The 12,177-nt window shown below is 37.8% G+C and overlaps 1 protein-coding gene across 1 annotated transcript; it reads left to right on the top strand.

The window, feature by feature from the left end:
- Positions 1 to 988: 988 nt before the first annotated feature.
- LOC145802539 (uncharacterized) lies at positions 989 to 1,693 on the top strand. Its single transcript, XM_082895267.1, has one exon. The coding sequence runs from the start codon at positions 989 to 991 to the stop codon at positions 1,691 to 1,693; it is 705 nt and encodes a 234-aa protein (XP_082751393.1).
- The last annotated feature ends 10,484 nt before the right edge of the window (positions 1,694 to 12,177 follow it).

The following is a 12,177-nucleotide window of genomic DNA, read 5'->3' as shown; positions in this document are numbered from 1 at the left end:
CTAACTGCATTGTATTTCAATTCCTGTTTGAATACATGTATCAAATGGCATTCCACATCACATTTTAGAATAGCCGAGCCTATCTTAGTTGCATTTTGCATGTGTTGCATTAGGCATTCTTGACATAGCTAGGATCATGCATTGATTTTTAACATAGCTTTTGTTTTGGTTCGGAGTACTCGGTAAGTGTTTATGCTTTAGCATCCTTGCACGTGTGTGAGTGACTGCCATGATAGCATGCTTGCCATGAGGCTAACTGCTTATGTGATATAACTGCCTGAATGCCTGTGAGTGAAGGTTGGATTACTTGAATTGGAACAATTCATTGATTGCGAGTTTTAAACCCACTTGAGAGTGGCAAATCACCATGTTTTCTAAGCCCACTTGAGGGTGGCAAAATTCGCATTTTAGCCTACTTGCGAGTAGTAAACCGCTTTCAAAAACAAACATGAGATGTTTTGTTCCAACTTAGGCGATCCAGTCTGTACTTATATGCTATGCGCATCACATAGTAATTCTAGGTTAATAATCGGAATAAGAGCACATGTGTTTTCAAAAACAAAATATCATGTTTAGTAGTGGCCGATCTTTGATCGGGTGAGCGGGGGTGCTCATTGCATGACCTTCCCCTCTTGTACCCAAGTTCCCAAGCCGAGGCAACTTTAGTGATGACGAACACGTGGCTTTAGGCACGAGTCAGGGTTTCCTGAATTCCCCCAAAATAAAATATTTAGGTGGCGACTCTATATCTGGCAAAGCAGTCCATGTTTGGCACTTCTTTTTAAAAATCAAATTTTAAAAACGATTTGCCGGATTTGGACTCTTTGGTGATTTATCAATCTCGCATTGCACTTTGCAAGATCAGATTAAGAATCGTGACATTGAGTCCGAACTGTAGTGAGCCCAATGAACAAAACGAGATTTTCCCGAGACGTTCAGGCGCGTTTACAGCAGCTTACTTGTGAAATCTTTCAAAGAAGCTCTGACTATGACTAGAAACAATGCCTACTCGTTTGATAATAGAATGGAGATTCTCTCTTCAGATGAAAAAGATGATGACCAACAGGGACACCTATCTATCGATCAATCTATCTCAAAATTCATGAATTTGCCCACGGTCTCCCTCCCCAAAAAGCTCATGCAAAAGATTCGGAAACCATGGGAGAGAACCCTAATCATACGACTACTGGGGAAAAGTACTGGCTATAACATGCTCTGCACTCGAGTTAAAAATATCTGGGGGCTCCAAAATGAGTTCAATGCAATTGATTTGGGAAGCAACTATTTTTTATTCAAGTTCTCTAACCAAGAAGACTACACTAAAGTGTACACTGGAGAACCCTGGGTGATCATGGACCACTACCTCACAGTCAGAAAATGGGAACCGAACTTCAATCCTTCAGAAGCTTTTGAAACCACCGCTGCAATTTGGGTTCCGTTTCCAGAGCTTCCGATAGAATACTACCAGTATAAAGTCCTATTTGCAATTGCCAAAACCATTGGTAAACCTCTGAAGATCGATTGGACAACATCAATGGCAACCAGAGGCAAGTTTGCAAGAATCAGTGTAGAGATGGACCTCACAAAACCACTGACTCCTAAATTTGTTCTAGAAAACAAATGCTATAATATTGAGTATGAATCTCTTCACTCTTTCTACTTCATTTGTGGTCTAATTGATCATAGGAAATAAGCATGCAGATTTAGATCACAAAGTTCACAGCCAGCAGGGAAAAAAATAGCTGTTACCGGTGAGCACACCCATCGCTGAAACCAACGGTAACCTGCAACCTAGGGAAGCTACAGAAGATGAATTTGGCCCTTAGATGCTGGTAACTAAGCATAGTCGACGACCACTTCAACCCAGGAAAACTCAAGAAGCACATGGCCCATCAACTAAGCCCAATAAGTTCAAATATTTAGAAGGTACCTAGGAGTGGTAGGAAGAGCATTTACGGGGCCGTAAGCATAACAGAGTAGGAGTTAAGAAGGCCCTAAGTAGTCACACTACCCATATGGACCCAAGCCAGACCCAAGAGCCCAATGATAAAGAGAAGATGGAACAAAACCTAACCTCAATCAAAGGGCAAAACAAACTAACCCAACACCAACCCATGGTTATACCAATCGGTGCTAGTTCATCGAAACAAGAGAAGGAATCTATTGCAAAGGTACCAAGCCCTGAGCATATTGAAAAAGACAATTCCATTAGTGACAAACAATCATAATTTGGAGTGACTGGCATGATATGTGTCTTGGATACTAACATACGGCAAGAGGTCTTGATTACAGAGAAAGATAAAGATATTCAAATACATCTCAAAAACTCCAACTCGGGTAACTCTATCTCAGCTATTAGTTTTAAACCTATACCCATGGATCAGTTGTTAAAAGAAAGAGAACCCCCAGACCCAAGAGAGCATAACAATGGAGAATGAAGGAGAAATAAACTCAGAGGACTAGAGGCCAAATGTAGAGGAACATCTGAGGCAGACCAACTCGGTAGGGCTATTGTTAGAACCAGGGAGCAAAGCTCTTTACTTAGTCGCTTTTGCCCAGTGGATAGAACAAATTTGGTTGAACATCAAGCCAAGTTAGGGGGATAACCAGCCACGACCACTTCACTCAGTGCAGATAGCCTCCCTCAGATCAGCGGAGGAAGGTCATCAGAGAATATGTAGTATTGTAGATATTGAAGGTAACATCCTAACAATATTCTCTTCTATGGATTTAGTTTGTATTTTGTTTTGGAATTGCCGCGGTACCGGCAACAACAAATTTAAGCGTAATCTTGTGGAAATCATTAAGACACACAAACCAAGGATTTTGGTCCTAATGGAAACTAAAATACCTTTTAGCAAAATGAGTGAGTTCTTCAATCGCCTAGGGTTCACAGCCTCTTCAACAGTTGATCTTGTGGACAGAGTGGGAGGCATATGGATTGTTTGTGTCACGACCCAAACTTGCCCCTATAGGTTTAGCGTCGCAACCGGCCAATAATCCGTGATTACCAAAGGCCTGTTTAACAACAATGACAATAAACGGGGCTGGCAGAAGCCAATCATTAATAAAATATATCGTCCAACGAGCTGTGAGAACTTATATGAACAAAATAACCTTTTTATATACTTATATATATGCACATTACCACTTAAGTCCATAAAACACTTATATACAAAATAAAACACAAGTTAGGGAATTAAATCCCATAATAAAAAACAGTGCAACAAAAGTCATAGACCACTCTCGCCACTTGAATGATTACAAAAGGGTGAGTCTAAACCAGCCAATACGCCTTGACACATGATGACTTGGAACCTCACGATGAGGCACAATAGTTGGCTTGACGAAAACAGGGTTCAGGTCAACGCCGCTAACTCTGATCCGGTGCCCGATCACCTACATATATATAATAAACAATGTGTTAGAGCCCAGTGAATAACAACTATATAAAAGGGTTATAAATGATGTCCTTACAATAATTGAATCAGTCAATTAATCAATAGATCAATTTCTCAATCAATGTTTCATATCATATCAATCATTTTGATTCATTTCAATTCATAATAGTCATACGTGGTACATCCAATAGTAGAACAATCGATAGATCTTAAAGATCGAACAATCATATGATGTCCATCAATGCAATAACAATAGTTCCAAGAATTGGAACTGACAGAGATTTCTGTAACAATAACAATATGCTATGAATGCCACGAGTACAGTTCAAAAAATAGGACAATCATTCATTAATAAACATTATCATTTCAGTAAAACAATACTTTTTATTTTTTTTTATCAATCAGAAAATAAATATAGTGAAACATAGCTTTACAACAATGTTACTTATGGTGGCTTCCTGACTATGTGTATTAAAATGTAGCGTAACCTACACAAGTAAAGTCAAGCACAATTCAATTACAATCATGTCATTCAGTGATTCAATCAATCCTAATCAGTTCGGTACTTATATCTATTCAATTCATTTACTTCTTACTCGGTTTCTATTAATTACTTAACCGTTTGGTTATACCTTTTGCTCTTTAGTTCCTTTCGTTCTTATGATAGGATTATGAATGCAAATGCACATGAAAACGCTTTAAAACCATGTAAACGGAGGCTTGGAAGGTGGAAAAGTGGAGTGAAAAACAAAACCAAGATTGCCCTAAGAGTGGTACGTGCGGAGCCATCACCGTACGTGCACCCTAAACGTGCAATTATTTCAATATGCAAGCAAAATCAGGGGAGGCTCTTCTGCATGTGCGGGGCTCCAGGCCACACGTGCAGAACTGGGCAAAAACTAGTCCGAATTCTGCTTCAGTTTTGGAGCTAAATTTTACAACCTCAAATTTCATTTCTACACAATTCAAGCCCCAAAAACATTCAAGAACACATTAACTGTAACATATCAAGCTTTAAACAAGATTCATAACTTTAAATTGAGGCTCAAATCCATGCAAAAAGTTCAAACTCTTCAAGTTACAAACAAAAACATAATCTATGAAAACATTAGCTCCAAACTTTGAATTCATGGAGTTTCCTCCTTAACTTTCAAAACTCATGTAAGAAATTAAATGTAGGAAAAAGGTTTTTATGGAATTATGCCATGCATGTAGAATATATTACACCATCTCTCTCAATTTCCACTTTTATGATCATACGTGGATTCTCAACTTTATTTCTTTTCCAAGAACTCCTAATTACTCATAAATCCTTCCTATTTGAACTTAGATGCTAAGGAATTAGGAGTGTATCATTTCACTTTCATGAATTTTGAGATGAAATTTACCTTAATTTAGTGATTTGTTGAAATATAGCTCAAGCTCTTACTTTCTTCTTTCTTCTTGAACTCAACTCTTTCTCTCTCTCTCTCTCTCTTTCTCTATATATATATATATATATGTGTGTGTGTGTGTGTGTGTGTGCCTCTTTAAAGTTCACAAAAATCCATTACTTCATTTTGTTTCCTATTAGATAGATGAATAAAATAACTCTAATTTAATACTAAATAATAATTCATTTCCTAGGTTAAATTGTATTCAATTAACTCAAATTAAATTAATCTCATCATCTTATAATCTTAGATAGATGAATAAAATAACTCTAATTTAATACTAAATAATAATTCATTTCCTAGGTTAAATTGTATTCAATTAACTAAAATTAAATTAATCTCATCATCTTATAATCTTAATTACACTAAATTAATTTATGCTAATGTGAATTAAGCCTAATTCCTATCCAATTACTTAATTCTAACTTGTTAAAATTAACGAATCAGACAAGTTTAATTTTCACTCTAACCTCTCTGTCCACAATAACACAATTCAAATAATTACATGGCAAATCAATGACACTGCATAGCACATAAGCACATAATTAACAATAAATATATAATCAATATAATTAATTTGCTTAATTAAGGAGGTGGTCGTCACAGTTTGGGATACCAACCAAGTAAACGTTAGAGTATCCACAGTTAGTCCATAAGTCATACACGCTACTGTTCATAAAGAGGACTACGAGGAATGGGTACTGGCCGCTCTTTATGCTAGCCCCAACCCCAACCTTCAAGATTAGTTATGGAAGACCTTGAAGATGTAGCTGATAACATGCAACAACCTTGGCTAGTGGTTGGAGACTTCAACGACTACGCAAATCAAAGGGAAAGAAAGAGCTTCTCAACTAACCATAATACTGGAAGAACTCAAAAATTCCTTGATCGAGTGAATAATTGTAACCTCATAGACCTGGGCAGCTCTAGACCTCGTATGACATGGACAAACAATAGGCAAGGACTAGCTAACACCATGGAGAGACTTGACTGAGCAATGTGCAACGCGGAATGGAGGATCATGTTTTCAGAAGCCATAGTTCGAGTTCTCCTTAGAACGTACTCTGATCACTCCCCTCTTGTAGTCTACACACAAGGTATGCACCCTTTAAACCCCCACAATAGGCCTTCAGATTTGAGGCCACTTGGATGTCTCATCCTGGCCTTATTAATGTTATTAAATCTTCTTGGCAAACTATGAACAATAAACTTCTTGACTCTACTGTGGACTTTTCTAATAGAGTCACTGATTGGAATAAGGAGATTTTTGGGAACATTTTTAAATGTAAAAGGATACTCCTTGCTAGGATTGAGGGTACCCAAAAAGCCCTTGCTGAAAATTTCACTCATAGCCTTCAAAATCTTGAAAATATGCTTATTAAGGATTATAATGAGACTTTGTTCCAAGAAGAAATGCTCTAGTTCTAGAAACCTAGATCCAAACATATCACCCTTGGTGATAAAAATACTAGATATTTTCATATATCCACTATAAATAAGAGGCGTAAGCTTAAAATTAATGCCCTGAAGAATGATGAAGGTAATTGGATTAGTGACACTAAGGGGGTTAAAAACATCATTCTTGATTGAACCTCTTTAGTAAAAGTGTTACTCAACAGTTAGACAATTGGAAGAATAACACCCCAGCTAAATTTACTAAGGAAGATAATGATGGTTTTTTGAAGCCTCTATCTAATCTTGAAATTTTACAAGCTGTGAGAGATATTGGTGCATTTAAAGCCCCTGGGATAGTTGGTATCCAGGAAATCTTTTATAATAACTATTGGAGTATTGTTGGTAAGTCTGTGTGTGGGTTCGTTAATGCTTGCTTCCATAACAATTCTATTCCTGAACTTGTTAATGAAACTCTCATTGTTCTTATCCCTAAAATTGCTAACCATGTTAATATCAAGCAATTTAGGCCCATCAGCCTCTGCAATGTCACATACAAAATCATTTCTAAAATTGTTGTTAGTAGAGTTAGACCACTCCTGGACAACTTGGTCAACCCCAACCAATGTAGTTTTATACCAGGAAGGAATACTATAGACAACATCATCATCACCTAGGAGATACTTCATACTTTGAGGCATAAAAAAGGTAAGGGTGGAGGTATGATTTTTAAAATCAATTTGGAAAAAGCCTATAATAGACTGTCTTGGGAGTTTATTAGAGACACACTTTTGGAGTTTAATATGAATGATAATTGGATAAACCTTATCATGAGTTGTGTCATAAACAGTAAATCTGTTGTTCTTTGGAATGGAGAGATGCTTGAAGGCATTAAGAATGAGAGAGGTTTGAGACAAGATGACCCACTCTCTCCTTACCTTTTTGTACTTTACATGGAAACGCTTTCAAATATGATTAACTCCAAGGTTGAAAGTGGCTAGTGGAGAGGTATTAAAGAGCTCATAATAGCCCATCCATCTCTCATTTATTCTTTGCTGATGACCTTAATTTATTTGCCAAAGTAGACCTATTCAACTGTGGCATTATAATGGAAATGCTTTCTGAATTTTGTGCTATTTCTGGGCAAAAAATTAATCACTCTAAGTCCAAACTTTGTGTTTCACCCAATCTAGCTCGTAACAAAGCCTTATCCCTAAGCTTCCAAAGTGGCATCCCTTTAACCCAAAACCTTGATAAATATCTGGGTTCTCCTATGATCCATGGTGGAGTCAATAGAAACATGTTCAGGGACACTATGGAGAAATTAAAAAATAGGCTGTCTAGTTGGAAGGCTAGAAACCTCTCCCTAGCTGGTAAAACCACACTTATTCAGTCTGTCACATCTGCTATACCCAATTACAACATACAGACCATGGAAATTCCAATGAGGGTTTCTGATGAAATAGATAGACTCAATAGAAATTTTTTATGGGGTGAAATAGATTTTAAAAAGAAAATACACTTGGTTAACTGGGATAGTGTTTGTAAAAGCAAGGAAGAAGGTGGGCTGGCACTTAAAAAAGCAAGGGACCAGAATGCAGCTTTATTGATTAAACTTGGGTGGAAAATGCCAAGTGACAAGGACAAATTATGGTGTAAAGTACTGCATTCCAATTATTTGAGAAGGCATTTGATCTTTCATTGGCCCCTTAAGAGGAATTCTTCACATACCTGGAAAAGTATATGCAAAAATATAGATAATCTGAAAAAGGGAGTCAAATGGAATGTAGGAAATGGTGAGAACATATCTTTGTGGAGTGACTGGTGGTGTGGACAACAACCATTATCTACAACTTACACCTCCCAGTAGGATAATGATCTTCAAAAAGTTAGCTCAATCCTTAATGCAGAGGGCTATTGGGACATAGATGTTTTGGAAAACATTTTAAACTCCCAAGATATCTAGGAAATCCTCAAAATACATAGGCCCAAATTTTTCACCTATACAGATACCTTTGTTTGGGTTGGATCCACCTGTGGCAACTTTACTACATTATCAGCCGATAAACTCATTGCAGGGCAGGAAATGGATGACAGGGATTAGAAATGGTCTTGGAAATTAAAAGTCCCCTAAAAACTAAAATGTTTCATCTAGCTTATTCTTAAAGGGAGGTTGCTAACTAATCACATGAGATTTGTGAGGAATATGACCACTTCTAACTTATGTCCTAGATGTGGTTTGGCTAGTGAGGATATGAGCCATCTCCTCAAGGAATGCACCATATCCAAAAACATTTGGATTGAAATCAAAGATGGCAACTGGTGGGAGGAAGGTTGTGATAGGCCTCTACTGGAATGGATTACCTCCAATTTAAAAAATATCAGTGAGTTTTTTGGGAAAAAATGGCAACTTGTTTTTATAACTACACTTTGGTAAATTTGGAAAGATCACAATGAACTTGTGTTCGATAATCTTAATCCTTCCACTCATGTTAGTCTCAAGAACATGAGAAATCATGTTCATAAGATTGATGAGGCCTATCATTCTGTCCTCCACCCTAGGCCTTATCAACCCAGACTAATTCACTGCATTTGTTCATCTATAGGGAAACTTAAACTAAATGTTGAAGGCTGTTCAAAAGGTAACCCAAGCCAAGCTGGTTATGGAGGGTTGCTGTGAGATGAAACAAGAGTATGGATCTAGGGATTTTATGGAAAACTGGGACATTGCTCTAGTCTCAAAGCTAAACTGTGAGCTATCTACAGAGGACTTAGAATCCTATTCCAGAAAGGAACCAAAGGAGTGAATATTGAATTTGATTCAGAACTAGCAATCAACCAAATACAAAATGATCCATGCCTCAACTCACCATATAAAGCTCTTCTAGAGGATGCAAAATTCCTGGTGAAAAGGTGAGACCGCTCCCTACGACATACCCCAAGGGAGGGCAACAAGTGCGCTGACCTACTTGCAAAAATAGGAGTTGCACAAGATGAACAAGTACTATTGCTTGAAGAACCTCCTGAAGAGGTGAGGACTTTGGTCATAGATGATATAACTGGAGTTAGCGTGCTGGGAGATTAGTTCTCCAACTATCTATGTTTTTTTCTTTTAGCCGTTTGTATTTCTGAACTTTTGTTTCTTTGAATTTCCTTTGAATAGGGAAAAAAAGGGTGTGAATTATATATAATAAATATTTTTATGTCATATGTCTGTTAATGTATCATTTTTTTTGTCTACTTTTGTACATAAGCTAACTTTTGGAGTAAACTAACAAAAATAAAAATTGAAACATAAAGCAAAGTAAAAAAAATGACAAAACATCAAAAGGCTAAGTGTAATTTACCTTAAAATTCTTGATGGATAGCATTTTATTTTTGACCGTAGTCATCACTGATTGGCAGTAGAAATTGTCCTTCAAACCAACAAATGAAGATTTGTCTGTTTTTAAAGTCTAGTTTGGTGGCCGATTGGTCAAAATTGTTGCATCTTATTAGTAGGTCAGTGGTTTGAATTTATTCACTTATGTGTCTTGTTCACGTCTATTTATTGGAGCTTTCCCCCACATTTTAAAAATTTCTTTGTATTCAATATATTGTTATATTTAATTTTCATAATTATGATTATAATTTATTGAATTTTATTATAATATTTAATGAATCACATAAAAAAAATCCAATTTGGTGCAACTTTGTAATACTTAATAAGAGTTAGGAGAAGTTCTAAATTCGTTTCCAATACATAAATGTCACAAATTAATGGTTTTGGGCTTAGTAACAAAAATAACTAGGCATGAGAATGCAAATTTGAGACTTGAGTCTTTAGTGCTGGTAATTATATTGTGAAAACTTACGTTTGCCTCCAATCCACGTCCCCAAAGTATGTAATACTTCCATAACCATAGTAGACAACCCATTTTTGACTGACTTTAAGACTCAGACATCATCGATTGAGCGCTCGGTGATAGTGCATGTTGTGCTCGTTTCGAGTTCTCGAGTTTTCGGCTGAGTGCCTTGCCTCCGGGCCTCTGAACTCTTTGTGTTTTGGCTCGGTTTGTGGACCGAACCTTATTTTCTCTTACCTGGAGGGAGGGAGAGGTCTTGTAGACCATTTTTTTGTGGTTGTAGACCACTTTTTGCGGTCGTAGACCATTTTTCCCGCTTGGAGACTAGTTTCAAGTTTCCGGAGTCTTCGGCCGCGCACCTTGTCTCGGGACCGCTTAACGTTCTCCGTTTGGCTTGGTTTTTGAACCATGCCTTGTTGACCTTGCCTAGAGGGACACTGTGGTTTGGGAGACCACTTTTTGTGTTCGTAGACCACTTTTCCCTCGTAGACCGCTTTTGGTCCCTGTAGACTAGTTTTTGAGGCTCTCGGCTGCGTGCCTTGCCTCCTGGACTCTTGTCTTGCATCCTTTTTGGTTTGTTTTTGGTACAAATCTTGTTTTCCTTGTTTGGAAGGTGGTATAAGGGTAGGAGACCAGTTCTTTCCCTTGGAGACCACTTTCCTTCCTGCCAGCCAGTTTTCTGGTCGGCCAACTGGTTTTCTTGGTCTTTGGACCACCTTTTCTGGTCAGCCACCACACCACTCCCTTGCTTTCATGCTGCAGACCATCTCCCCCCCATGGCCGACCACTTTCTTCCCTGGGCAACCACTTTCACTGGTCGGCCGACCAGTAGAAGTAGCTGACCGACCACTCGGCCACTTCAAGTGGTCGGCAGCTTTCCAGCACCTTTTTGGAGATATTTTCTAGCTAGCTGTTGCAGCTGGAGGGCACAGAAGCCATCCTTTATACACGTGTATAGAGGGATGGATTTAGGCCTAAAACTTGTTGCATATTTTTCTATATAAGGGAGCCTCCTCCCTCATGCCTTAGGTTCAGAAAATGGTGCTTGAGCTATATATACATCCTTGTCTCTATATCTTTTTGCTTGCTCTATATTTGTGCTTGAAAGTGTAGTCTTTCCATATTATTGCACACAAACACACACTCAAACACCATCCTATTGTTGCTGAGGCACTTTGAGATTGATTTTGGAGTTTTTGGAGAGCTTTGAGCTCAGAAAAGCTGCTGGAGTTGTAGCTTTGAAGTGGTTCTACAAGGGTGAGCTTCTAACCCGTAAAACCCTTGTTTTGGTTTAAGCTTTTGGATCTATTTGCATGATTATTTTGGCTTGACTTTAAACTACAAAAAGTTCTGATTTTGAATACTTAACATATTTGTTTAAGGTCTCTTTTGTGTTGGGGGTAGTCTACCCCCTCTTAAGCCTTGTTTAGCTTTGTTTTGTACCATCCTTTTAAGCTATTGGGACCACCTTGTTTTGGCCTTCTCACCACTGAAACTCAAAGGAATTTCAGTGGTGGAAATGGTATTTTGAGGTCCCAAATAGGAGAGGGTCATCCCCTCTCCTTGTGTTTTGTATGCTTGCTTTGTATGTCTCATGTTTGAGCATGTTGTTTAAGCTTGTGTTGGCTCCATCTTAGCATGTATTTGGGATTATTTTGACATGGCATACTACTATTTTGACTTGGTTTTGTCCTCCCTTGCATGCCTTATACACTTGTAGTGTAAATTTTACAAACTAGCTTTATGTGCTTCATGAAGTAGCATGTCTTTCTAGCTTGTTTTGGGGCCATCTCAGTAGGTTTTTGGTGTTGTTTTGCCATGTCATACCTTTATTTTGGCTTGGTTTGGTTGGCTCATGCATGCTCCATGCACTTGTAGTGCAATTCCATTAACTAGCCTAATGTGTGCCATGCTTTAAACCATAATTCTAGCATGATTTTGGCTTAACTTCAAAAAGATTTTGTTCATGTTTTACCATGCTTAAGCTCTAATTTGTGTTGTCTTAGTCATGCATGCCATGCTTTGTATAGCTATAGTGCATTTTAGCTTGTTAGCTTTGTGTATTGAGTCCACTAGCACGCATTGCTTGGCCTATTTGAATGATTT

This window comes from Camellia sinensis, chromosome 11 (assembly GCF_055761805.1).
Source record: "Camellia sinensis isolate YWXY chromosome 11, ASM5576180v1, whole genome shotgun sequence".
Classification (NCBI taxonomy): Eukaryota; Viridiplantae; Streptophyta; class Magnoliopsida; order Ericales; family Theaceae; genus Camellia; species Camellia sinensis.
The sequence above is the reverse complement of the archived record's forward strand: the minus strand, read 5'-3'. Positions and strand labels throughout refer to the sequence as shown.

What these genes read in the sequence shown, in the direction of transcription:
- LOC145802539 (XM_082895267.1), top strand. Translation starts at nt 989, where the DNA reads ATGACTAGAAACAATGCCTACTCGTTTGATAATAGAATGGAGATTCTC.